Raw genomic sequence first — 25,816 nt, 5'->3', positions numbered from 1 at the left:
CCACTGATAGAACTCTTCTAAGATAGAGCTCTCACACTATCAAATTTCTCACTCACTCTCTCTCAAATTTCTCTCAGAATTGGTTGTGCATTTTGCAACTGAAGAGGAAGCCTATTTATAAGCAATTAGAATGGCCTCCCGTGAATGCATCTTCAAAATTTTCTCCCAACATCATAACTCATCTTTTGACTATCATTTCCTTATCTTCTTTGTGTGGGCTCCACAATACTCTTTACAACAATCTCATCTTTCTATGTCTATATTTTTGTTCTGCGAGTCTGTTTCCACTAAAACCAAAGCAAAAGCCTCAAATATCATTCATGGAAGTAGAAGCACAAGTTGTGATTGTAGGAGCTGGAATTGCTGGCCTTGCAACATCCTTAGGACTTCATAGGTTCTCTCTCTCTCTCTCTCTCTCTCTCTCTCTCTCTCTCTCTCTCTCTCTCTCTCTCTCTCCCTCTCTCATCTGTGCATGTGTGTGTGTGTTTTAGTACTGCTAAAACAAGTTATGATTGTAAGTATGTAGTTCACTATGACTCTAAGCAGCAAGCAAAATTCAAATTTTGTTGGCTGCAGGCTTGGCATCCGAAGCTTAGTGTTGGAATCGTCGGATAGTTTGAGGACAACAGGGTTTGCATTCTCAACATGGACAAATGCATGGAAGGCATTAGATGCCCTTGGTATTGGCGATACTCTTCGCCGACAACATGAGACACTTCATGGGTACATTATGTCACTATTTTGGACATGTTATTGTGTCAAATTATGTTTCAATGTTTGAACACTTTGACAACACAGCAAAAAATAAAACTGAGTTAGATATACCCCTTTTGCTTGATAAATTTCTGGACAATTTGCTCTGTGTGTGTGTGTGTGTATATAATATATATTTTTTTTCAGCTAGTAGTTTCTTGCTTTACATGCACACATGAAACTGATTGCAGAGTTTTGAATACAGGAATGTGACTTCCTCAACGATTTCTGAGCTTCCAATATTTGAAATGTCATTTAAGGCCAGGGGAAAAAAGTAAGTTTAACAGTAGAGCAGTTCCTCAGTAGCTTATAATCCTCCAGTTGCTGCATCTCATTTTTGCATACTTTTCAACCCCCAAATATTGTTTTCCTGTTTTTTTTTAATTTTTACCCTCTATTGAAAATCACTTATGACAAGACTATTAACATTCAGTTTGAGCATGCTCAGATGATTGAGAATTTGAGAGTTTAACTGATGTGCAGCGGACATCATGAAGTTCGATGTGTGAAAAGGAACTTGTTGTTGGAAGCTCTTGCAAATGAGCTCCCTAGTGGCACCATCAGGTTCTCATCCAAGGTGGTTTCAATTGACGAATCGGGCTACTTTAAACTGGCTCATCTTGCTGATGGAACCATCCTCAAAGCCAGGGTAGACTAATCAGATGAAAAGTTGATTGTTCAAATTTTAACACCTTTTCATATCTGTAACTTTTAGCATCTGGTGCATAAGAACATCTCAACCTTGCTAGGGACTATCTGTTTGATAGCTGCACATTGTACACCATTAACTACATGAAGTTCTTGTTGTTGAGAGAATGCAAAGCCTTGCCTTATTATATATAATGTCTTAGGCCGCCGCTCCATCCACCGTTATCAATTGGTTTTAGGTTGGATATATGTTCTAATCCTTTCGGTTATAAGTATCTGTATCTTTAATCTAATCACTTACAATATCAACGCCTTGATTGAATAGGTCTTGGTTGGGTGTGATGGAGTGAACTCGGTGGTTGCAAAATGGCTTGGCTTCAAGCAGCCGGCATTTACAGGGAGATCTGCTATTAGAGGTCGTACCGACTTCAAGAGCCCTCATGGTTTTGATCCCATTTTCATGCAGTTCTTTGGGAATGGTATTAGATCTGGTGTCATCCCTTGTGATGATAAAACTGTTTATTGGTATTACACTTGGGTTCCCTCCAGCCAAGGTAAGCCTTCCATACCAATTTTGGAGCTTTTTCTTTTGCTTCCACAGAGACTTTTTCTTCCATATGCTACAGAATCAATGGTTTTCAGCTCTCAATCACAATACAAATAACAAAACAACAGTGATAAATTGTTTCAAAATATGTTGCTCATACAACTTGAAAGTAAGTTTTTTTTTTTTTTTTTTTTTTTTGGTTCTTTACAATTCAGATATGAAAGTGTTTTTGCTGCTAGTAAATGCACCATTCAAAATATGTTTATGTCACATTTGTTTTGTTTTGTTTATTATTCATGTCTTGTAGAGAAAGAGCTAGAAGAGAACCCAGCTCAGCTGAAGCAACATATCTTAAGCAAGCTTGGAAAGACACCTGATAAAGTAAGAGCTGTCATAGAAAACACTGAGTTGGATGCTTTTATATCCTCACCATTGAGATATAGGCATCCATGGGAGCTTCTGTGGGGAAACATTAGCAAAGGCAATGTTTGTGTAGCCGGAGATGCACTGCACCCAATGACTCCGGACATTGGCCAAGGCGGCTGCTCTGCGTTAGAAGATGGCGTCGTATTGGCAAGGTGTCTTGGTGAGGCCTTGTCGAAGAGCTCAAGGCAAGGAATGGAAGATAAAAGTGAAGAAGGAATGCAGGAACATAAGAAGATTGAGGTGGGATTGAAAAAGTATGCCAATGAAAGGAAGTGGAGAAGCTTTGATCTGATTAGCACAGGTTATGTGGTTGGTTTTCTGCAAGGGAGTGAGGGAAAAATTATGACATTCTTGAACAAGTTCTTGGCTCCTTCCCTGGTTCTGCTGCTGTTGAAGAAGGCTGATTTTGATTGTGGGAAGCTAAGCATCTCTTAATGCAATGAGACACTAATATTATTTCATAACAAAAAAATCTGGAAGCTTCTTGTAGAAACAAATAAGATATTAACATGTATTTACTTGTGAACATGTTTGTGAATGGTTTTCTCATGCCAAATATGCTCTTTTTTATATCATTTAAAACAATTTTTCATAACATATTTAATTAGCAATAATAACTAATGGCGGGGCGAAAGTGAAGGGTTTTATGTTAAAACTAGAACTTGTATATCTTCGACAAATGAAACTCTTCTTAATGAAGCTAATTTTGATAGTGTAATACATGAAACCGAAAAAGAAACGGTTAGAAATTTGAATACAAAACCTAAAGTGCATAGTATTCTGTGCATAAAACAAAAGAGCTATTAAGAATTAGTATTAGACATCAAATGCATGAATAGAGGCTCTAGCCAGTCGATTCACAAGCGCATTGCTTTGTTTCCTCCATCTTTTTTTGTGGTTACATTCTTTCCTCCATGTTTGTGTTGTTTAGTGGTGTTCTTTTTTTATTTGTTTTTTTTTCCCTTCTATAAGGCTGTTTGGATTGGGCCTTGTGATTTGTTGGGCCAGTCCAACCTAAGCAAGCATTACGTAAAGTGAACCCGTCAGATTTTTTTTCTTTCAAAAAACAGAAAAAGCGACGCCGTTTGAACTTCGGCCTTCCCTTCATTTCCTCTCTCTCACTCTTCTTCGTTCTCTCCATCTCTCTTTCGCTTAAACTTGCAGGGGAGGAAACGTAGCAAAACCCTAGTTCCTCCATCGCCAATTCCGATCAGCACCGGGCTACAACCAAAATCAAGGTAATTTTGTCTTAATTACAAATCGATTTCAACTTTATCGCTTTTATCTTCGTTCAGCATTTGATTGAATTTTGTTCTCTGTAATCTGGGTACAGTCTCTTCAAGATGACTCAAGACGTGGAGATGAAAGAGGTCCCAGCGCCCTCTATTCCTTCTAATTCAGCTTCTTCTACTTCTCCTTCAACTCTTCATAGTAAGTTTTCCATCTACATACATATATCTCTTTCCTATTAAAACCCTAATTTTCATTTTCCTACATTGTTTCTGAAGTTTAAGTAAGTTAGTGATACTTTATCAAATTGGTTATGCGGGATTTGACTTTAGATGTTCACTCTTTACTGGTTTTTATAGATTTGAAGGAGATTGCTTCACTCCTGGAGACTGCTGCATATACTCGAGAGGTTCGGCGAATTGTGCGTGCCGTTAGGCTAACCATGGTGTTGAGGCGGAAGCTGAAGGTTTCTGTGCTCTCAGCATTCCTCAATTTTGCCCTTTCGCCGGGTTCTGAGGTTCACAGTCGGCTATCCTCGTATCTTCCAAAGGTGATTTTGGATCTACCTTATTGAATTTTGGATTTAAGCTTGTATAGTCAATGTTCTTTTTTACTTTTGAACACTGGGAATGTGAAACATTGGTTGCACAGGACGATGAACATGACATGGACGTTGATACTGCAACTTCTGCTACCCAAGTTTCCTCAAAGCATGCCTTGCCAGAGCTAGAGATTTACTCCTACTTGCTTGTGCTCATTTTTCTGATTGATCAGAAAAAATACAATGAGGTGAATCATTATACTTGTCATTACATGTGGGTCTTATACTTCAAAAAAAAAAAAAAATGAAGTTCTCATGTTTGTAATAATGTTGCATTGGGGTTTTTTAGGCAAAAGCTTGTGCCTCGGCAAGCATTGCTCGAATTAAGAACCTCAATAGGAGAACCATCGATGTTCTGGCATCCAGGCTATACTTCTATTACTCCCTTAGCTATGAACTGACTGGTGATCTTGCAGAGATTAGAGGGTGAGTTTTATGATATCACGATTTAAAGATTCTTTTTAGTGAGTTGTGTTTGTCTGTGTGTTCTTTTGACATAAGAATGTCTTTATACTAAGGAAAGGTCTGATTGAATTTTTTTTATTTTTAAATTTCACTTATTCCCTTAAAACTAATTTATTCAGTCATTCATTAACAGAAATCTCCTTAATCTTCACCGGATTGCAACTTTGCGCCATGATGAGCTGGGTCAGGTAAATCGTAATATTATGAGCAATTGTGTCTGTTTTACCGGTTTCTTACATGTGTAAAACAATGTGATGCAGGAAACACTTCTCAACCTTCTGCTTCGCAATTACCTCCACTATAACCTGTATGATCAGGCAGAGAAACTGAGGTCCAAGGCTCCTCGATTTGAGGCTCACTCAAACCAGCAGGTCATTCGTAATTATTTCACTCTATTAGCCATAAACTGTCTATCTAGGATCAACATCATGTGTGAATGTAGATGTATGGTTCATCCTTTTTTGGAAGGCTAAGTTATGTTCTTGCATGTATATAACCAACTTCTAGGCTTCTGTGTGTTCTATTGTAATGACATGCTGGTCTATCTCGTGTCTTGGCTTTCTTCAATTGTCAATATCATGCTTATTATCAATGGATTTTATTCCTACAACCTTTTTTGTTTCTTAATTTTTTTAAAACATATTGTAATGATGCACTGGTCTATCTCGCATTTTGCATTCTTCCACTGCCAATCAACAACTGACTATCAAGGACTTCTCGTCAATGTTAGCATGTTGCAGTTCTTGTTCTCTTTGGAGTAAGCAAAGTTTTAATGGAACTTTAGTGATTTCTGTTCTCTTAGGAATAAATTATATCGTGTGAGCTTTGAGTCTATATTTCCGAATTTTTTTTCTTCTTTTGTTTCAATCTTAAGCCAGGACGGTCCCTTGGGAAGTAAGTTGATTTACCACCAGCTGTTCTCATAGAGTCAAATTAGCTTGATCTAAAACAGTGGTAGAGAATCTATACGTGGCAAAAAAAAACATATATTTCCTCAGTGGTGGTTCCTTTCTGTCCAATATAGGATGCATAATCTGATTCTGACAATGTTCTCTTGCAGTTCTGCCGGTATCTCTTTTACCTAGGAAAGATCAGAACAATTCAGTTGGAGTACACTGATGCAAAGGAGTCCCTCCTGCAAGCTGCCAGGAAAGCCCCTATAGCAGCCCTTGGTTTTCGAATTCAATGCAACAAGTGGGCAATTATTGTACGCTTATTGCTTGGAGAAATCCCTGAGAGAACTGTGTTTATGCAAAAAGGCATGGAGAAGGCTTTGAGGCCGTACTTTGAGCTAACAAATGTAAGTCTGAAATTCTCAAACCTTGAACCCTGAACTTTATTTCTCCTGGAAAGAACAAGGGTTGACAAAGGAGGACTATTTTTAATGCCCGTCTTTTCTAGTGGAAAAGCCAAACTCAATTACTTAATTGTGTGGCTTTACTGTCTTACCAAGTTTGAGAGTAATGACTGTATTTTCTGCTGAATATTGGAGATAATAATGCAGTATTTTATAACTCCTAGGATGAGGCTGGGATGGCCTTCTTGGAATCAGTAGGCCCCTGAGCATTTTCTAACTGCTGGTTTTGATTGAGACAATTTTTGTTTTCAGGCTGTGAGAATTGGTGACTTGGAGCTGTTCAGAAATATTGCCGAGAAGTTCGCAAATATATTCAATTCAGACCGAACCCACAATTTGATTGTTAGGCTGCGACATAATGTCATAAGAACTGGGTTGCGTAACATTAGTATCTCTTATTCTCGTATTTCTCTGGTTGATGTTGCTAAAAAGTTGAGATTGGACTCTCCAAATCCTGTTGCTGATGCTGAAAGTATTGTTGCCAAGGCAATCCGTGATGGTGCAATTGATGCCACCCTGGATCATACAAATGGATGGATGGTGTCAAAGGAAACTGGGGATATCTACTCTACTAATGAGCCCCAAGCTGCATTTGACACAAGGATTGCGTTTTGCCTCAATTTGCATAATGATGCAGTGCGAGCACTTCGGTTCCCACCAAACTCTCACAAGGAGAAAGAAAGTGCTGAGAAGAGGAGGGAGAGACAACAACAGGAGCAAGAGCTTGCAAAGCATATAGCTGAGGAGGATGATGACGAGTTTTGAATCAGTTGTATACTGAGAAGGCATCTACTTGCCCTGTGAAATGCTCTCAAAAAGCCGTGCATTGATATGCCTGTCAAGGATATTTTTAGCTTCTGGTCTTATTGACTTGGGATAGTGGCTGTTTCCATTTGATGTTATAGATTTATTGCGTTGAGCCAGAGCGACCTCGGTTGCAATCATATTTTGAGGTCTGCTTGTTTCTTTTTCTCAGATATGACAGGAACATCGAATATTTTACATTTTCACCAGACATTGAACATGTTATCAGGTTCCCTTGGACGTGCCCTCATGCATGCTCTTTTGTTCGTTCTTATGTTCTCTGTAATTTGACAATTGATGAAGTTGCATATTGCTAGCAAGTATGTTTTGGTCATGGGTATGTTAGAAAATTCTATGGGAACAATGGAATTTGAATTTGATGCACAATGGAACTATAAACGATGCTTTTCATGCCAGGAGATTGAAAATATCCCCTACCCTTTTTCTGGGTACCCTGTTCAACTTGTTTTAGGGCAGATGGTTTTGTAACCCATTTTCTTTCCTTTTCATTTTTGATACGTGCGTTTAGGGATGGAAATATTATTTTTATTTGCATGCCAATTTTAAAAGAAGGATGAAGAGAACTTGCCAAAAAGCGAAGAAAGATGAAGAAAGCCTTAATCGAGGCAACACTTCTCAAGTCATTGCGATTTACAAACTGACATTATCAAAATTAATCTAGTTTTAAGTTGCACAAAAAAATGTTACAGATATGACTCCCTGTGAATGATCAGAATCATATCAAATCCTTAAATCTCTGGCATTCACTGACCCAGCGGAGCCAAATGTTACAAACTTTACAATGTTTCTGATTGGAAAGGAAGAATCACAATATTGGTTCCATCTCTAGTAGGACCGAAGGGGTGCAATCTCTAATTCTAATGTCTTTTGGGATACAAAACATATGAGCTTATGTAATTCCACTTCATAGGTGAGAAAAGGCAATGAATTCCACCAGTTCGATAAAGAAAGACTCAGAAGTTCAGTTACACTCCAGTCGAGATCATTCACCCAGTTGAACTTAAGCCAAATGACTTAACGATGGTGCTCACCCTTTCTGCAAAAGTTTTTGAGGTTATCTTTTTACCTGGCTCATGAAATGGGTTTGAAATTGCATCCACATAAGCAGCATGAAATCTCCTGAAAAACTATACGACAAACGAACCAATCAGAGGGCTTATCTAAACTTGGTTGCATATATAGACCACAATCACTAAAGAGAGCATCGTGGAAGGACAGGGAAGCAAAACCAATTTAGAAAATGGAGCAATCCAAACAATTATAGCATGCTTACTTTCAAAAAATCTAACATCTGCCCTACAGTTATCGAAATAAGTAAATCATGACAGGATTAAGCGTTTCTTATCAAGGGATGCTTTAAATGCATGCAAATAGAACTCCTGCCACAATATTATATCTAACTCATGCTCACGAAGGCTAAGCAAGGACAAAGGTCGATCAAGAGCTCTTTCAATCTTTCAAAATAGATTCTATCTCAATCACTCTAGAAGTTCACATTATATTAGATATTTTCAACTATCTAGTCAGGTTACTTTAGCACAAGGACTGGTTGCCGTACCTGTTAGTTGCATCATCATGGACTGGTTTTATGATTTTCAAGGTGGCATTTAAATCCTATTTAACTAATGCAATAAACAACTCTGTATAATGTAGCTCAAAGTAAAGGTATGCAGTTTTAGTTAAGCAGCATAACGTCACTTCCTTTTCACATCACCAGACTGGAACAGAAGGATGAAATCTATAATATCTATTTACCACTCAGATGACAAAACCAATCTTTCATTTGTGCTCAATGACAAAGTAAAAAAGTAACATAACTCATCAGTCAACTCCCTTTAAATCTACACAATCCTCCTAAGCTCCAATGCCCTAAATAATATTGGGGGTTCCATTTCTTCCAATAAAACTTGCATCCTTCGCTTCCTATTTGAAGTCATTTCCCATAAAACAAAATAAATAAAACTTGTTTCAGAAGGATGCACATAAACTTAAGAACAACATTCAGATAATCAGCTAAGAAACCAATTTATACTGGAAAACTTCTGTTCACTAGGCTAATAACTTAAATATGATGTCGTAAAATCGATGAAATATTGCTGAGTAAATGCCGCATCATGTTTAATTTTTTGCACAATGAGTTCTTTAGGAAGGTCCAAAACTCAGAGCCATACTCACATTTCTAACATCAGCATCCTTGACATCAAGATCAGTAGTTACCAAGATAAACTTCACCTTTGTATTGGTCAAATAGCCATACCTGAAAACAATATTACCATGTAAGACCGGCATAACGCAATATACTGGTGCTAAAAAAAAAAGCAAAGTCATACAAAAGAAAAAAAAATACTCACACTTTGTAATTTTCAGTTGGATAAAGCAGACCCAAGAATGTCTCATTCAAGGTCGGTCCAGCCTTTTTAGGATTGTTCACTGCAAAATCATACCCAAATTCACAAACATACTTGAATCCAAACTTCAATACAAAAACCCAAAACATCAAAATCCTAATTTTGAGCTGAATAAAGCAGACCCAAGATAGTTTTTCATTCAGCAATATCATCATACACATATGATTTCAGTGTTTCGTGCATTTCAAAATCCGAAAAGCACCCAATTCATAACTATTTACCAGAACCCAGAACTGAAATTTTCAAAATGTAAAAGAGACCCAGATCCGAATTTTGCTTTACCTCGCTCGTCGACGACGTCGAGGGAGCAGTGCACGATGTGGTGGAGTTTGAGGGCGTCATCGGCGTCGGTGAAGCTTTGAATGTAGAGTGGGTTGTTCTGGTGGCCGACGACGGCGACGCAGACGATCATCTTCTCCAGTTCAGTTTTCCGTTTATTTGCTTCAGTGGTGGGAGCGATATAATGCCGCGTTTCGACGTCGTCCCGGGCTGCGTTACGACGTCGTTGTGAATATATGAGTTGGTCGATCTACACCGTCTAAATCTACCCGGGTCTTTTAACTACATTTACCGCTCAATGTTTTGGGCCTACTCCATTGGCTACTCCAAACTTTTAATTGTAAAAAGAGAATTGTAATATGTTTGTCTAAGGATGACTTATTGACTTAAAACAGTCCAAAGCTAACTTTGAAAGTCTTTATACTGCCTTGAAGGAAAAGGCTACCTTGCCTTGCCCTTTAAACTCTAATACCAATTTCCTGGGCCCAAGAAAGCACAATCTATTTCTTTGCTTAAAGTCTTTCACCTATAAATCATATTTAAAATCATTTAAGAATTTGAACAAATTTTAGGCTTGAACGAAAGGAACAATCAGAGTGAAAAAAGGGGCAAATATACCACATATACCCCCATTTTTGCGAAAAATTATATAATACTATGGTAGCACGGTCACGCGATACATCTTGTACACGTGTTATAATATGGGTGAACAACGATGTTTATTTTCTCCCCTTTTAGGGAATAGTATCTATAAATATCTAACACGTGTACAAGATGTATCACATGACCGTACTATTGTAGTATTCTATAATATTTTCATTTTTACAATATAACTGCTGGTATGGTCCTCACATCCAATGGTGGCAAGTATTTATCTTTAAAATTTTAATTGAAAATATTTAGTCAATTTTTTTTGCTCTTATTTGTTAAATCATTGTTATGTTGACCATAGAAAAAAAGAAAAATAAAAGGACGATTAAATTCGAATCCCATTATCCCACCTCTCTCAAATAATTTATTTTTTAAAATTTTTAAAAATTAATCTTTGAGTGAACAGTAATTAAATATCATAATTAATTTTTAAATGGAAGGGCGTATCTAAAATCACCAACCACTGAAATTACGAAACCACCCTTATGCCGCTTCCAGCTCCGCCCTCTGCATTATATTCTCCACGACAAATCACAATACCCTGGGAGCCCCTCTCCGTTCAAAAAATCACAAAGCTTTTTCTCTTCTCTCTTCGTCGTCTTCTTCTTCTTCTTCCTTTATCAGACTCATCTCTGTTTTTCTCTGCTCAAACTCTCAGATTTTCATTAGGTAATTCTCGCATAACCCCTTCCTTCAATCCTCTAATTACATATAGCTCCAAGCTCATTTTTTTGTATTTTTTGATTAATCGTTTTCCTTTTTATCAAGTGATTTCAATCTCGATTGGGTTGGATTGAAATCTATGATTTTAAAAAAAATGTAATCTAATGGAGACGTTATTGTATGCGGATTTTTGCTGATATGGTTTTTCCATTGTTTCTTTATATTTACAATCGAGTGCTTGGCTCGTCTGCTAAATGTGAGCTGCGCGAGGGTTTCTTAGCTGCGATTTTATTGATATGATTACTTTTTCTATTTATCCAATACCCACCCTCTATCTTATTGAATCCGATTGGACCGTTGGGTTCCACGTTCATATCTGATGATTTTCACCTTTGGATGTGTTTGTAATTTTTTTATAGCTTAACGTTATTTGATTCTGAGATTAACTCTTCAGTTTCTTATGTTGGATGAAGATCATGTATTTGCATCTATGTTTTTTAAATTATTTATTTTTGGGTTTGAAACTTTTAGAAGTATTTTATTAGTATCCATCTGGGGGATAATCAATTAACAGGCATTAAGTGTTAATCTTTTGTACGTATATATTTTTGTGTGAAGAATTTAGAAAAGTAACTCAGTTTGCTGGTTAAGTAGTAATCCACATAACTCTTTATTTTCCCAGAAGCTTTATGAAGAGGGAAATCATATGAGTTTAGCTTTATGATTATTTAAGTATGAAAAATTTAGCAACGTGTTTCCTTTCTCTTAAGAAGACGATAAATCTCAAATTTTTGTTACTTTTTTGGTTATATCAGCTGGACAATAAGACCACATTTAGCGTGTGTTCTCAGATTTTTGGATGGGAACTAAGCAGCATGACTCCGTTTTTAAAGAGGATGAGCCCACTACACTTGACCGTGATAATAATTCTTTGAGTCAGGTTGATTCTTCAACAAGCGCAGTTCTATCTGATCCAAATGTAAATAATGAAAGCAATGAAGTTAAAAAGTTGAGTGAGGTTGTCAGTAACATTAACAATACCCCATATATCTATAGGCAAGACGTTGTGAGGAGCAAGAGTGGTATGATTGGGATTGTGACTGAAGTTGCCGGTGATTCAGATTCTGATAGCAGCATCACTGATGATGAGGATGATGATGAAGATGATGACAACGACGATGATGATGATGATGGTGAAAATGAGGAAGAAGCTCGTAACGATAATACTACTCATGGGAATGGTGGCAAGAACAAAAGTGGTGGTAATGATAAGAGCGGTCCCCTTCCTGCTGATCAGGTTCGAGTACTTTGGATTGATGAAACTGAGTCGACCCAAAATATTAGTGATTTATCAGTTGTTGATCGAGGATTCTTACATGGGGATTTTGTTGCTGCTGCTTCTGACCCAACTGGGCAAGTTGGTGTCGTGGTGGATGTCAATATCTCTATTGATTTGTTAGCTCCTGATGGGTCGGTCATAAAAGATATATCATCCAACAACTTAAAACGTGTGAGGGAGTTCACTGTGGGTGATTATGTTGTCCTTGGTCCCTGGCTAGGTAGAATTGATGATGTTTATGATAATGTGACAGTTTTGTTTGATGATGGTTCTGTGTGTAAAGTTATGAGAGCAGAACCAATGGATCTCAAACCAGTTTCCAAGAATATGCTTGAAGATGTGCATTTCCCTTACTACCCAGGGCAGCGTGTGAAGGCAAGGTCATCGTCAGTTTTCAAGAATTCTAGGTGGCTATCTGGCTTGTGGAAACCTAATCGTCTGGAAGGTACTGTTACCAAGGTTACAGTTGCATCAGTATTAATCTATTGGATAGCCTCTGCTGGCTGTGGGCCAGATTCTTCTATTGCCCCTGCTAAAGAGCAGATTCCCAAGAACTTGAAACTGTTGTCTTGCTTTACACATGCAAATTGGCAATTGGGTGATTGGTGTCTTTTCCCCCCATCAGTGTCATCATCTTCCATTCCCTTAGACAAGGGTTTGTCAAAATTAGAACTTCATGATTCTGTAAACAGTGAGTTAGAATCTACTCAAATAGGTAGTGGGTGCGATTCAGAGGAGAGTGCACTAGAAGAATCAAATCGAAATAATGAATCCATGGATATTGATCCAGTGTCTGTATTAGATGGAAACAATGAAAATACTGGAATGAATACATCTATTGAATCTAGTTCCTGCTGTAGTTCATTGTCAGTTTCAAAGGAGCCTGTTAATGAAACTTGGCCTCTTCATCGCAAAAAGATCCGCAAAGTTGTGGTTAGGAGGGACAAGAAGGTGCGGAAGGAAGAAAGTTTTCAAAGATCCTTTTTGATTGTGAATACCAGGACAAAAGTTGATGTGGCATGGCAGGATGGTACAACAGAATGGAAGCTGGACTCAACAAATTTAATTCCACTTGATAGTCCTGGTGATCACGAATTTGTTGCTGAACAGTACGTGGTGGAGAAGGCATCTGATGATGGTGACGATGCTGGTGAAGATAGACGTGTTGGGCTTGTGAAAAGTGTCAATGCCAAGGAGCGAACAGCTTGTGTAAGGTGGTTAAAGCCAATTTCCAGAGCGGAAGATCCTAGAGAATTTGACAAGGAGGAAGTTGTGAGCGTCTATGAGCTTGAGGGGCATCCGGATTATGATTACTGTTATGGGGATGTTGTTGTTAGACTGTTGCCAGTTTTTTTTTCTGCACAAACTGCTTCAGGAACAGACTTTGATGAGGAACCAAAGCAGCAAGATATTCCAAGTGAGCTTAGATCTGCTTGTAAGAAAAAAGAAGATCCTTCTAGTGATGAAGCTTGTGTGGACTTCTCAGATCTTTCTTGGGTTGGAAATATAACTGGTCTTAAGAATGGAGATATTGAAGTTACATGGGCTGATGGGATGGTTTCTACGGTATGTTCATTGCCTGATTTCAAATCATCACTTTTGTTTTCTTCATGATTTGTATTTCAATCTTAAACCTCAAACTCTGTAACTTAGACTTATCAGATTCACAACATCAGTACTATATACTCTCCTGTGTATAAAATGGTTCAATTTAAAAGGTTGAGGGTATCTGTTATTTGAATTGTTAAAGTTATGTTGATTAGGGCAAAGAAACTTGTGAAAGGGATGTAAACCTTGTGAAATAAACCTGTGATCCAATAGAGTATGAGAGAAGGGTAGGAACTCATGGGAAATTTCTGATGGTAAGAATAGTCTCGTTAGCCGTGTAAAACAAAATTTGGATCTTTTGAATATTTTGGGCTTGGATTATTACTTGAGAATTAAAAAATGAAAATGAAAATCTTTGTTCAATCTGTTCAACCTTGATGTGCGGCATAAGTATAAATAAGTTTGTGCTTGTTTTTGATATATATTCATACTTAACATTTTATGGAAGAGTTCCAAGTATTGTTGATTCAATTACTTGTTTCTTTGATTTGTTACTAGGTTGGACCTCAAGCAATTTATGTTGTTGGTCGAGCTGATGATGATGAGTCAATTGGTGCTGGGAGTGAGGTTAGTGATGCTGCTAGTTGGGAAACAGTTAATGATGATGAGATGCATGCACTATTTACCCCTGAGGATACAGAAGAGGTTTGTTTCTGTTCGAAATAGTAGTATTTTTCACCAAATTTACAATCAGATGTCTGCCAGAAAAGTTACAACCAAATTTACAGAAGAGGGTTGTTTCTGTTCAGATGTCTACAAAAAGAACTCTAATGTGTAGCACTCTCATATGGGGTTGGAATAGTTATTCAAGATGTAGTTTGCTCATCTGGGATAGAGGTTTTGACTTTTGACTTCTTGTATTCTGGAAGATCAAGACCTAGCATGTTTTATACCTTTGGACCAGTAGGCCTTATTGTTCTCCTTTCCCTTTAAGAACATGGGTACTTGAATTCATCTTTATTGTCTTTCAAAGCATTATTAAATTGACAGACTGGGTACTTGAACTCATCATATTGGGAGACTGATTCTTTTTTCATATCTGCGAGTCTGACCATCAAAAGTTTGATTCCTCCCCTAGATGAATTTATTCTTTTCCTTGATTATAAATGGATATTGAAGACCTTAAATATACTCGATTATTTGTGTGATTTTTTATTGTTGAATAAGATGAGCAAGTTTTTGATGTTCAGGAAGTTGGGCTACAAAATGCCTTTGATATTAATACTGAAACAGAAGAGAGTGAAGAGAACAATTCTGGAATTAACCCAGCTTTGTCTGTCCCCTTGGCTGCGCTTCGGTTCGTTACCAGACTTGCAACTGGTATATTCTCAAGGGGTCAAAAGAATTTGGATTCAATTTCTTTGGATGCTGAAGGTGAAGGTGAATTTGAGCCTCGTGAAGTGGAAATTTCTCAGGGAAGAGATCATGGTGAAGATTCCAGCTCTCAAAAATCTAACGTGGTGGATACTTGTGGTGTGGAAATAAATAAGGGAGAAGAAGAAAAACATGTTTCCCCCCAGACTGCAGAAGTGTTGGATGCAGCAGAAATCCTATATAACTTGAGGACTGAAGAATCAGATGCTACAGAATGTAGGAAGGATGATGCTTGCAGTTTCAAACGCTTTGATATAGCCAAAGACCCTTTGGACCATCATTTTCTTGGTGCAGCTGGGCAGGTATTTTTTCTATTTTGATTCCAACCTCAATGTCCCTTTGTGTATTAGCATTGTGGCAGGACTCTCAGTTAAATCTTGAAGGATTCCTCACTGAGCATGAATGGACATACTATAGATTAGTTATAATAAAGTATAAACTAGGAGTTTATCTTTAGGAAAAGAAAAGAAGGAAGGAAAATAATGTGTTTAGGATATTTCGATCTAATAATGAATTCGTCCATTTGATTTCCATTTTTCTTTTCCTGCTATATATTTGATTTGACAGTATGAAGAAAAATGAACTTGAAGTTGTTATGTCAAGAGACTTGCCCGTCATTCTATTCTGGCCTTGTTAATTGGTTTAGTGATTTTATTTGCGTATTGGCCATATGTGGTTGTTGACCAATAGACAAGGACTGCTCTTTTTATTTTTAACCTGTTTTTCACATTAAATGTACTTACAGAATACCAGTGGAAGAAAGTGGTTAAAGAAGGTTCAGCAAGATTGGAGCATCCTTCAAAATAACCTTCCTGGTAAGAATTGGTGTCTTAACTCTCACTATCTGTCCCAGTTTAGCAACACTTGGTCTTAACAGTAAAATTTAAACAGATGGGATTTGCGTACGAGTTTATGAAGATCGAATGGATCTCTTGAGGGCAGTTATAGTTGGGGCTTATGGGACTCCTTACCAAGACGGCCTCTTCTTTTTTGATTTTCACCTCCCTCCAGAGTACCCTGATGTTCCTCCGGTTAGAACTACTATCTAATTTTTCTTAATCTTTGGTTAAGCTATAATTTATTTTTATCATTTAATTAGCCAATTTGTAACATTCTCTTTGGATTTGATGCAAAGAAAAGGTCATTTCCTCTGGTTCTCTGAATAAATTTGTGATGTTACAGACAGCATACTATCATTCTGGTGGCTGGCGGATAAATCCAAATCTATATGAAGAAGGCAAGGTGTGCCTTAGTCTTTTAAATACTTGGACTGGCAGAGGAAATGAAGTATGGGATCCAAAGTCTTCTAGCATCCTTCAAGTGCTTGTTTCACTCCAGGGGTTGGTGCTAAATTCTAAGCCATATTTTAATGAAGCTGGCTATGACAAGCAGATTGGGACCGCCGAAGGAGAGAAAAATTCATTGTCCTACAATGAGAATACTTTCTTACTGAACTGCAAGACAATGATGTATCTTATGCGGAGGCCACCGAAGGTGATGTTTCATATTTCAAATATTCAATTTTCCATTATAAGATTCTATTCTCTTTATGTGTGTCATATATATAGTTTTCCGTTATCTTTGTTTCATTAAATTTTTCTTGGTGATAAGGATCCCATCCTCAGGTGGTCCCATATTAGTTGGATTTTACTCAATCGGTTCATAGAATTTTCTATGTTGTGTCTGATCATATACATCCTACCCAGTTGTAGCTTTGGCTATGGCTCTGGGTCCCAGTCACCTATGTTGTGTCTGAAGTTTATATGCCTGCCATGGCATCATGTTAAGTATATCATGTAAAATATTACCACCAAACTATATCATGTATAATTTATCAACAAACTATATCATGTAAATATTGAGCTTATTTGATGTTTGTTAATACTTGCTTGTTAAATACTTGGGGACCACTCTTCATGTTCTTCTTGTGCTGACTTTCAGTAAAGGCTGGATCCATTTTTTAGCAGTATTATTCACATTTCAATGTCATGTACAGGACTTTGAAGTGCTTGTCAAAGACCATTTCAGGAGGCAGGGTTATTATATCTTGAAGGCCTGTGATGCATATATGAAAGGGAATTTGATTGGCTCTCTCACTAAAGACGCCTCTGCTGTTAAGAGCGATGTAAATTCGACCTCAGTTGGTTTCAAGTTGATGTTAGCTAAGATTGTGCCAAAGCTCTTCTTGGCTTTGAGTGAGGTTGGAGCAACTTGTCATGAATTTATGCATCTGCAACAATCATAGCATAGGTTTGAAGATGCAATTTGCCTCTGGATCCATCAAGCCAACAATGTCAATCTGTTTTGATTCATTGTTGTTTCCTAAACAATTGAGATACTTGTCAATGTAAAGGGTTTTCACATTCTATTAGATTTCAAATTTTTTTTTCCTTAACTCTCAATAGAAATTGAAAGCCTTGCCCATTTTAGGCTGTGGAGGTTTGTTAGAGCAAAGTTGCTGGCTGGCACTCTCGTTTTTGGGTAAACGATAATTTTCTACTAGCAGCAAAATTGGCTGCTAGCCTTTGTTGACATAACTTTTGGTAGGTTTTTGTACGGGGATTTCTGCGATTGCAAAAGCTTTACCTTTTGTTTGCTCATTTGTTCAGGATTTCAATGGATTGAATTGAATTTAAAAAAATAAATGGCTTCAAATAATTATATATCAGATTTACCATGTGAAATGGCTTCTCATACTCCAATTCCACTTGTTTATTTGTTTTGAGTCATTACAGAAAAACCAAAATACATCTTCTCTTCTGGGCATCACCAGCTCTGTGTTCTATTCAATATTTTTATTCAATTGATCAAGAATTTTGAACAAACTTTTTTTAAAGAATGCTTTCTTAGTCCACGCAGAAATCAAACTTTTTGATGACCTTTTTTGGAGGGGCGAAAGTATACTAAACTCACACACACTGCATAAATGTTAGGACTATAACTCAGGACCTTTCTTGAGGGAGCAATTGCTCCAAATCACTATACTAGTGGGTCCGCAAAGGAAAGGGAACTCGAAAGGTGCTTTTCCACTTTACAATAGGACATGTCTATCATGTAGCCTTTACCAGTTCCATAATTGTAATCATAAACCAGACAATTTGCCCATTGTCCATTTAGTAACTTTACCAAATAGACGTCGAGCCTTGTAGCATGAACTTGTAATTATGTATGACATTAAAGTGATTGGTTATCTATACTGTTGTATTAGAGCGGCTTCCAGTACGGTGTGTACCCAATGTGCAGCAAAGTTTGAGTATTTGAATGTGTAACACGTACATTATTAATAAGAACAAAATAAGTTTAATATCACACATCCAAATCTAGTATAAAAAATAATAATAGTGGGATTGGAGAACCCATTGATTGACAAAAATAATAATAGCAATAACATAATTCTCCTCTCACTGGTTTGGAACAGGTGCATTGTTCCCCTGCAATGCTTAAACTGAATCTACTTTTGCTACTCTGTGCAAACCGGAGGATTCCACGTGTTGTCGTCATCGATAATTACTAAAACTTTCACGGCTGTTATGGTCCCAGTGCTCCTTCTCCTGATATGCCACAAGAAAGATAGAAGAGTTTCATGCTAAAGCACCCCAGCAAGCAAGATTACATCTGCATTGCTATATGCTAATTGCAAGGTTAGGTTTTGTGGTTTCAGATTTTAACGATAGTAAAGGCCTTTGTGCGAGAGCAATAGCTTGCACAAACATTGAGTTATCAAAGCAAGTGAAATTTACACACGGGAAATGTATCATCTTCAAGTTTTATGCAGTACAAGGATGTAGTTGTGAAATTTCGATTTCATGAACTTCTAAGAATTTCCCTAAAATCAAGTGACAACAAGATGAACACCGATACTATTACAAATTCCATCACGTCAGAGATGATGTCTTCTAGAAATAAGCATCCATGCCCAACCAAATCATCTTCATCTTCTAACTCAAAGTTTCTATGTGTTTTTATATACCCCTGATTACAGACTTTCTGATGCTAATAAAATCTTTTGAACCCTCAAGGATTCAGATAAACTAGATTATCAGCATCTGAAATTCAGCATTAGCTAGCTAAAAAGATTATGGATGCAATACTATGCAACTTTCAACAGAGATAAATAACTTAACATTGAGATGCTACACCAATTGATCCTCTAACTGATTTACCACTCTTAAACACTACGCAGTTCAATATTAACAATCATAACTTATTCATCTCCATTTGGATCTACAAGAAGAGAGAGGAAAATAAAATTTGGTCCTACTACTCATGTTCTTTGTTTTCCCCAAGAAGTTAAACTTTGAACTAACCAGACAATATCATTCATGAAAAAGTAGAATGCAATACTTCGTCTTAAACTTCAAAGAGTTCATCTAATACCCGGATTTTTTCAGCAACAAAACCCAAATCATGTTCTCAGCAAAAGTTGTTCACCCAATTCTAAAACAATTAAACATTCTTGATTTCGTCCAAAAAAACATTATTGATCAAGCTCTCACCTTTTCAAAATATTGCTTTTAATTTAGTCCATTCTAATCAAAGTATATTACAACCAGTTGCTCAACTTCAATTATCATCCAAATTCCCTATTCATAACATTGCTAAAGCAAAAATCCACCATCAAATTCAACCCATGAATCTAAGTTGAAAAAATACAAATACGATGTAGCTGAACAGCATTCACTAGCCATTTTCTATGTTTATTTTCATCCCAATAAACATCACGGGAACTGAAAAAAAAAACACTAAGGATAAACAAGTACCAGCAAAAGATGTTCACAGACCACCGGTCTTGATGAACCTTCTCCGAGCCAAAAACCTCGACAACGGAGGTGTAAGCGCCAGAGTAATCGGAACCCGAAGGGGAAACAGAGCCTTGTTACAGAGCACAGCCAATGCCAGTGCCCCACCAGTTGAAGCCGCGAGCTCAGCCGTCCGATTCCTCTTCTTTTCCTCAATCACAACCGTTGAAGGGCCAATTTCGGAGGTGGGTCTGTCGCGAAAGACCGACCCATCAGAGATTTCGGGTGGGTTTTGGGCGCTTTCGTCTTTGGAGGAGACGCTTCCCATGTGAAGCTTGTCGAGCAGCAACTCCACGTCGAGGTTGTTGTTGATGGCTACGTAGAGACCTGTAATTGAGGCAGCTGAGACTGAGAAATGGACCCCAAGTGCCACCTTGCCGTACTTCTTCAGGAGCTCTTTGAATCGGCCAGCACTGAGGATGGAAGCCATGGATGGACAAAAAAGAGTTGAGATTTTGGGGAGTCGGTCAGGTTTTTTTGAGAGAATGCTAGGGTTTTTGTGGACTTTAAGGTAAACTGTGGTACTGGGTTTCTTATAATTTGTTAGTTTGATCCTTCTTTTCGGACAAGAAACATGAATAACTTGGATATGGGGTCAAAGACTCGGCCATTCAAGTGGTTATTGGAGCTCCAAGTGGTTGCTCTTGGGCCTCATTCTACCTTGGTTCTTTTTTTCTATTTTGGGCCATAATTGGTTAAGGACTACAAGTGGAAAGCCCATGATTGAAGATTGAAGCTTCAATTATATATATTTTTTTTGTACAAATTGAAACAATTTGATTGATGAATATTGTTTGTGTATGTGTTTGTTTTTCATCATTAGAGTGGGTGTGAAATTCACTGTTTATAGTGAGTTTCACATTTTTTATGTGTGCAAGTTCGACACACTGCATTGAACGCACATAAAATTATAATATAACTGTAGACCATGACTAAAATTGATGACTAGTATTATATCGAAAACTAAAGAATTTAATCCAATAGTCGCCACTTCTAACAATGGGCGGGATAACATATTTTTATAAGTCCGGTTGCTACTACAAATACTTCTTCAAACTGAAATTGCATTAAATGTTGATTCGAACTGAATTTTAAGATATGTAGAATATGTCTGCAAGCTTCTACCAAAGTGAACAAATAAACAAATAAAGTACTCAAACTAGTGCTTTTTTCCATATAAAACACTGATGCTTCATGTTTCATTAGGAAGATGGTGCAAGTGGAAGGAATTAAAATGGCGGTTGTGGAGGTGTAGGTGGTGGTCATGATCATGGTCATGGTTGTCGAAGCCGACGCCATTCTCTTCAGCTTTAGCTATCTCACTATGCCATCTTGATGGGTTCCTTGTTAGCTCTAGCAAGGAGTCCCTCACATCATCAGCTTCAACCATCTCACTATCCTTTCTCTGTTAACCAACAAATAAATAGAGATCATTTTATATAAGATTGCTTCCTTCTTTTTTTATATGGAAGATGTTACAAAGCTCACTTTTCTCTCAAATGCTTTTTTCAACTCTCTCACACGGTAGGTTGACCTACATGAGTCTCACAATATCACGAGTCTCATATTTTGTGAGGAAACTTTTTGTTTACAACGAGTGTATACAACATAGCGTTCATACGCTTACACGTTGATTATGTGACAAATGATTGTAAGAGGAGCAAATGATTGTGTGAAAGAGTTGGAAAAAAAGTTGGGTTTTATAAGCCTTCCTTTTATGTACATGTTGAATATGTATTTTCTTAGGCCAGATTATGCTAGAAGAAACTAACCTCTACGACGAAAACATTGGACACGAGGCATCTGAAGCTAGTCACATTGGCATTAGTAACTTCCAGGCTTAGAGAGCTCAAAGCCTCCATCAATCTCACAAATCCACCAGGCTTGTGCTCACAGAACACTTTAACAAAGAACTGATTTCCATCTAATTGAGCCACTTCCACTTGGGGCTACAGCATTTTCCCAATTTCTTTGATTATTAGCCAAGAAAGAAATGAAACCCAAAAGAAAAAAAAAACAAACAAAAAAGAAAGAAAAAAGATACTTAAAGAGAGAAGAACACAAGATTTATCATATATACCTCCATCTGTTGTGTCTTGTGGTCATGGATAACATCTGAATCTTGGCTTTGTTTGGAGACACTATCGTGTTGATGATCAGTTTTAGGCCCCCCAGGGTCAAGTCCACTTTGAATCTCTGATTGTGTATTGTTGTGGTGGCCAGTGATGCCAGAGTTCTTTGGACCTTCATCCTCTGCATGATCATCAAGCTCATCTTGAAGTTGTTTAGCTTGCTTCTGCAACTCCTGCACATACTCGATTGCATCCCCAAGAATGGAAGCCCTGTCCAACTGTGAATTAAAATGAGTTGGCATTAGAAATAATTCAGATTGCACTTTTCTAATAACATCAAATGCCAGTTCACAAGTGTTGAGATTGCTAATGAGCTTTTTTATTCTTTTCTTGTATCGTTTATAAAGCCCAAATTGATCGAATACATAAGCGATGTGAGACATGTTTGCATAACCTAAACACAAATGGAATGAGGTATCAGAAGAAAAGGAGTGAGAAGATGTAATGGTTACCTTGGAAATATTGGGAACCAAAGCTCTAAGAGCAAAAAGTCTTTCATTAAGCTTCTTCCTTCTCTTTCTCTCAGCAACAAGGTTTTTGGCTTGAGGCCCTTTCCCTGCCCTCCTTCTCTGGTATTTTGCATCATCCTCATCATCATCAATCTGATCACTGCAATCCGACAGTCCATCTGCAGCTGGTCCTTCGTCATGTATAATTGAGTCCTGCTTATCGTTGCCGTCCTGCAGATCCATGTCAGGTGCTAATGCCTCCATGTATTGCATATGCATGTGTTGTTGTGTCTCATCAGCCATCATGGACCTTTGCATTGCCTCCATCTCTTGAAACCCGTTTTCTGCTGAGCAAATAAATGGGTCCATTTGTTTATCTGAAAGAAATGGTTCATGTGATGAATGTCCATAAGAAACATCAATACTATTCTTGGTTCTGTTTCCCAAGTTGTAATTAGTAAATTGCTGCAAGAAGTTGATTGGAGAATTGCTTATTGTACCCATGGAGACATCATATGGTAGGTTCAGATTATCTAACTTTGAACAAATTCTAGAGGAAAGGGGTGGCTGGAAATGAACATTGTTGATATCCATTTGATCATTTCCATTATCTAAGAGGTTCTTTGATTCGATTTCACTCATTATACTCGTACCGGTTATGTTATCGAGGGTGTCCTGCACCATTGCGATGCTGTATTGGGCTGTGATAAAATCAATAACATGCTGATCTTCAAATACCTGCAGTCACAGAAAACAGAACAATTAATACATTCTCAATGTGATAGTTTTATTACCATGCAAGTAGAACATTTCTTTCAGATAATGAAGGAAAAGGCTGTACTTTATTGCTCATACAAAATGTGCATGCTTGTGGTAAAGATAGACAAATGAGAATTAAAGAGCAATGGAAACATTACTTGTTTGGTAACAAGCAGCTCAATTAATCCTCCTGGTATTGGAATCAAAACCTTGGTACCAACTGTTTCCTGCAATTGTAAATTGGAAAACTATGAGCTCAATACTAAAATTGCTTTCTCTTTCGGAAATAGGAGAAAGAAGCTGAGTGGTACTTGCCTCTAGAGTACTTAAACATGTGTTATTAGAGAAGTTCAACCAACTGGGTTGGTTTGATATCAAGGTCTCTGCATAAATCCTGTTCATAATCATGAGCTCTCATGGTTAACTAATTTAGATATATCAGAGAAAGTATCTCACCAGATTTTTCAACTGAGCTCAATATGAAAAGGGCATGTTATATTGCTAGATTGTCAATTCAGATCATACACATTTAAACAAGATTCTTTCTTATCGATAGTTCGGATTGACAGTTCCATAACATATATAACACGTCACAACGTCTAGCAACATAGTATGCCAGACCGTCTCGAAAGAGAAAATTTCTTATATATATATATATATATATATGAAAGAAATTAGGGATAAAGTAGAGAAAGGATAACCATGCAAATAGGTACATACCCGGAGTCTAGGGGTAGAGAAGAAGGCATTTTGGCAAGAAGATCACAAGCTGTGGTTCTTGGATGCTGTAACATGGTATCCCTACAAGGAAGGACTGGAGGGAAAAGAAGATCTTGTCCAGCATCATATTGGGTGATTTCAATCCCTGAACAGCAACAATCCATCCACTCAATGAACCTAAAAATTAAACAAACCCCAAAGTCACACACATATATATTTGTGACAGGAAGAAATTGACAGATTAATGCAGTTAACTATAGTTTCTTAAACCTTTGGTCTTCACTCAGTTTCCAGATAACACAAAAGTCCCAGCCTTTCAAACCCACAAGGGATCTAAGTCTCTGTATGAGGCTTGGCATTATCATCATGATGTTCATTCCACCTACAAGGTTTGATTTTAAAACATTTATAAATATAAATAAATAAATAAATAAAAATCGAGCCGAAACGAGGAACAACTTAATTAAAATTCCAACAGTTAGCTAGAGTACTAGTAGCTAAGAAGAGAGAGAGAGAGAGAGAGACACCTGAAAGACGATGTTTTGAGGAGTGCTTGGTCTCTTGCTTGGTGCCTCTTTTGACTGAACAAATTAGCAAGAAAAACAAAACAAGGATGGAAGAAGAAACAAAAGCCAAGCAGCAGAAGAAACAAAGAGAGAGATCCATACAAACTTCAGTTGATAGCAATAGTTAACTGCTGCAACATCATCATATTCATATCCAAAAGCTAACCTAGATATAACACCCCATCTCAGCAAACTCACAACAAAACAAAAATTTCTATATCTGGTACATATATTTTTGGAGCTTGGAGTAAAATCAAGAAGAAAAACAATTGGGGCCTCCCTGCATTTCACGAAATGTATCTTTTTATATGGAGAGAACTTGGTAGGTGAACTGCAGTCCATGCATGAGTGTGAGATAGAGCTTATTAATTAATTCTTTTTTTTTGTTTTTGAAAAACACTTCCCTCCTTCTCTTCTCTGTAAGTAGGAACTCCTAACATTCCTATCAAGGAAAATTTGACATGTATGCAGAAGTTTTTCTTTTTGGGTTTTTGATAAATTATTTTTGCATATGTGTCAAACTGTGATATGCAGGAATGAGGAGTATCTTCTTTCCGGGAAGGAGGCAAGCAGTATCCTTATTTAATTATTATTATTATATTTTTAGTATTTAAGTTAATGATGGCAGGAGCATATTGCATGAGCTAATATAGCGTACAAAATGCTAACTAACTTTGCAAAAGTTTTTCATTCGTTTCGGTTTGGTATATGTATTTGCTCATGTTTCAACTACTCTAAGGCTTTAAACCAAAAACGGAAACCATGCATCAGCAATTCATCAAACAGGTGGTGAACAAAACGCGGGCTCTGCTGTCCCCCATTTACATGAAATGGCCAACAGTCCACAACAAAGCTAGCTACATATGAAATTGAAGCTAAGGCTTCCACAGAGAAAAACTCTTTTGAGACATCTTGACGTACAACAACAAATGGTACACATTTGGGCTTTGCCATGACATATCAGCTTTTTAGGCTAAATAATTTTGTACGCTAGGTCAAAAAATACCATTTTAAATGTTAAGGGTATTTTTGGAATTTTGTATTTTCATCTTTTGCTTCCAATCCAATTAGGCTTCTTATTAGACCATCTCTCTTGGAGATGTCAAATGCAAAATGTTAAATTTGAATGATGGCTCATGTGGCAATTTGACATTTCGGAAAAAATTTAACTCCACTATCATATTATTTTATTATATTTTTAAAAGCAAATGGGGCCC

General features: G+C 37.3%; 6 protein-coding genes across 9 annotated transcripts; 3 read left to right on the top strand and 3 right to left on the bottom strand.

Moving 5' to 3' along the window:
- The first annotated feature begins 181 nt into the window (after positions 1-181).
- LOC110753814 (monooxygenase 2-like) lies at positions 182-2,949 on the top strand. Its single transcript, XM_021954789.2, has 6 exons — positions 182-394; positions 577-723; positions 959-1,027; positions 1,237-1,402; positions 1,727-1,955; positions 2,256-2,949. The coding sequence occupies exons 1-6, from the start codon at positions 321-323 to the stop codon at positions 2,807-2,809; spliced, it is 1,239 nt and encodes a 412-aa protein (XP_021810481.1). The 5' UTR covers positions 182-320; the 3' UTR covers positions 2,810-2,949.
- A 503-nt stretch (positions 2,950-3,452) lies between these two features.
- Positions 3,453-7,165, top strand: LOC110753810 (putative 26S proteasome non-ATPase regulatory subunit 3). The gene is made up of 9 exons (XM_021954786.2): positions 3,453-3,612; positions 3,708-3,805; positions 3,964-4,154; positions 4,256-4,393; positions 4,495-4,631; positions 4,804-4,858; positions 4,931-5,041; positions 5,731-5,970; positions 6,280-7,165. Exons 2-9 carry the CDS (start codon positions 3,718-3,720, stop codon positions 6,790-6,792), a joined length of 1,473 nt encoding a protein of 490 aa, XP_021810478.1. The 5' UTR covers positions 3,453-3,612; positions 3,708-3,717; the 3' UTR covers positions 6,793-7,165.
- Positions 7,166-7,481: 316 nt separating this feature from the next.
- LOC110753809 (SNARE-like superfamily protein) lies at positions 7,482-9,853 on the bottom strand. Its single transcript, XM_021954785.2, has 4 exons — positions 9,543-9,853; positions 9,204-9,282; positions 9,028-9,109; positions 7,482-7,979 (listed from the first exon to the last, which is right to left on the bottom strand). The coding sequence occupies exons 1-4, from the start codon at positions 9,670-9,672 to the stop codon at positions 7,839-7,841; spliced, it is 432 nt and encodes a 143-aa protein (XP_021810477.1). The 5' UTR covers positions 9,673-9,853; the 3' UTR covers positions 7,482-7,838.
- Positions 9,854-10,717: 864 nt separating this feature from the next.
- On the top strand, positions 10,718-17,554 carry UBC23 (ubiquitin-conjugating enzyme 23). Of its 2 annotated transcripts, none has more exons than XM_021954783.2 (8): positions 10,718-10,859; positions 11,705-13,758; positions 14,299-14,445; positions 14,991-15,476; positions 15,920-15,989; positions 16,066-16,205; positions 16,357-16,668; positions 17,171-17,554. In XM_021954783.2, the coding sequence occupies exons 2-8, from the start codon at positions 11,713-11,715 to the stop codon at positions 17,417-17,419; spliced, it is 3,450 nt and encodes a 1,149-aa protein (XP_021810475.2). In that variant the 5' UTR covers positions 10,718-10,859; positions 11,705-11,712; the 3' UTR covers positions 17,420-17,554. The 2 variants fall into 2 exon arrangements, with proteins under 2 accessions (XP_021810475.2, XP_021810476.1); XM_021954784.2 differs by having other exon boundaries at positions 10,720-10,859; positions 11,669-13,758.
- Positions 17,555-18,412: 858 nt separating this feature from the next.
- LOC110753823 (transmembrane protein, putative (DUF1279)) lies at positions 18,413-20,535 on the bottom strand. Its single transcript, XM_021954800.2, has 2 exons — positions 19,935-20,535; positions 18,413-18,725 (listed from the first exon to the last, which is right to left on the bottom strand). Exon 1 carries the CDS (start codon positions 20,401-20,403, stop codon positions 19,948-19,950), a length of 456 nt encoding a protein of 151 aa, XP_021810492.1. The 5' UTR covers positions 20,404-20,535; the 3' UTR covers positions 18,413-18,725; positions 19,935-19,947.
- Positions 20,536-21,020: 485 nt separating this feature from the next.
- On the bottom strand, positions 21,021-25,082 carry LOC110753787 (transcription factor ABORTED MICROSPORES-like). Of its 3 annotated transcripts, none has more exons than XM_088245220.1 (10): positions 24,561-25,080; positions 24,304-24,415; positions 24,034-24,210; positions 23,629-23,707; positions 23,472-23,540; positions 23,055-23,292; positions 22,558-22,931; positions 22,054-22,323; positions 21,746-21,922; positions 21,021-21,378 (listed from the first exon to the last, which is right to left on the bottom strand). In XM_088245220.1, exons 1-10 carry the CDS (start codon positions 24,697-24,699, stop codon positions 21,166-21,168), a joined length of 1,848 nt encoding a protein of 615 aa, XP_088101346.1. In that variant the 5' UTR covers positions 24,700-25,080; the 3' UTR covers positions 21,021-21,165. The 3 variants fall into 3 exon arrangements, with proteins under 3 accessions (XP_088101346.1, XP_021810451.1, XP_021810450.1); XM_021954759.2 differs by having other exon boundaries at positions 23,208-23,292; positions 24,561-25,077; XM_021954758.2 differs by having other exon boundaries at positions 22,558-23,292; positions 24,561-25,082.
- Between the last annotated feature and the right edge of the window lie 734 nt (positions 25,083-25,816).

Source organism: Prunus avium, chromosome 8, assembly GCF_965620075.1.
Source record: "Prunus avium chromosome 8, drPruAviu1.hap1.1, whole genome shotgun sequence".
Classification (NCBI taxonomy): domain Eukaryota; kingdom Viridiplantae; phylum Streptophyta; class Magnoliopsida; order Rosales; family Rosaceae; genus Prunus; species Prunus avium.
The sequence above is the reverse complement of the archived record's forward strand: the minus strand, read 5'-3'. Positions and strand labels throughout refer to the sequence as shown.

Excerpts from the sequence above, each read along its gene's own strand:
- LOC110753809 (XM_021954785.2), bottom strand. The coding sequence starts at position 9,672 with ATGATCGTCTGCGTCGCCGTCGTCGGCCACCAGAACAACCCACTCTAC. Across the intron at positions 9,283-9,542 it reads CGACGTCGTCGACGAGCGAG|TGAACAATCCTAAAAAGGCT; the intron begins GTAAAGCAAAAT and ends ATGATTTTGCAG. Across the intron at positions 7,980-9,027 it reads AGGATGCTGATGTTAGAAAT|TTTTTCAGGAGATTTCATGC; the intron begins GTGAGTATGGCT and ends TTTGTCGTATAG.
- UBC23 (XM_021954783.2), top strand. The coding sequence starts at position 11,713 with ATGGGAACTAAGCAGCATGACTCCGTTTTTAAAGAGGATGAGCCCACT. Across the intron at positions 15,990-16,065 it reads CCTTCAAAATAACCTTCCTG|ATGGGATTTGCGTACGAGTT; the intron begins GTAAGAATTGGT and ends AAATTTAAACAG. Across the intron at positions 16,206-16,356 it reads AGTACCCTGATGTTCCTCCG|ACAGCATACTATCATTCTGG; the intron begins GTTAGAACTACT and ends GTGATGTTACAG.
- LOC110753814 (XM_021954789.2), top strand. The coding sequence starts at position 321 with ATGGAAGTAGAAGCACAAGTTGTGATTGTAGGAGCTGGAATTGCTGGC. Across the intron at positions 1,028-1,236 it reads TTTAAGGCCAGGGGAAAAAA|CGGACATCATGAAGTTCGAT; the intron begins GTAAGTTTAACA and ends ACTGATGTGCAG. Across the intron at positions 1,403-1,726 it reads GAACCATCCTCAAAGCCAGG|GTCTTGGTTGGGTGTGATGG; the intron begins GTAGACTAATCA and ends TTGATTGAATAG.
- LOC110753810 (XM_021954786.2), top strand. The coding sequence starts at position 3,718 with ATGACTCAAGACGTGGAGATGAAAGAGGTCCCAGCGCCCTCTATTCCT. Across the intron at positions 4,632-4,803 it reads GATCTTGCAGAGATTAGAGG|AAATCTCCTTAATCTTCACC; the intron begins GTGAGTTTTATG and ends ATTCATTAACAG. Across the intron at positions 5,042-5,730 it reads AGGCTCACTCAAACCAGCAG|TTCTGCCGGTATCTCTTTTA; the intron begins GTCATTCGTAAT and ends GTTCTCTTGCAG.
- LOC110753823 (XM_021954800.2), bottom strand. The coding sequence starts at position 20,403 with ATGGCTTCCATCCTCAGTGCTGGCCGATTCAAAGAGCTCCTGAAGAAG.
- LOC110753787 (XM_021954758.2), bottom strand. The coding sequence starts at position 24,699 with ATGGATCTCTCTCTTTGTTTCTTCTGCTGCTTGGCTTTTGTTTCTTCT. Across the intron at positions 24,416-24,560 it reads CTCAAAACATCGTCTTTCAG|GTGGAATGAACATCATGATG; the intron begins GTGTCTCTCTCT and ends CAAACCTTGTAG. Across the intron at positions 22,324-22,557 it reads TGGTTCCCAATATTTCCAAG|TTGGACAGGGCTTCCATTCT; the intron begins GTAACCATTACA and ends TTTAATTCACAG.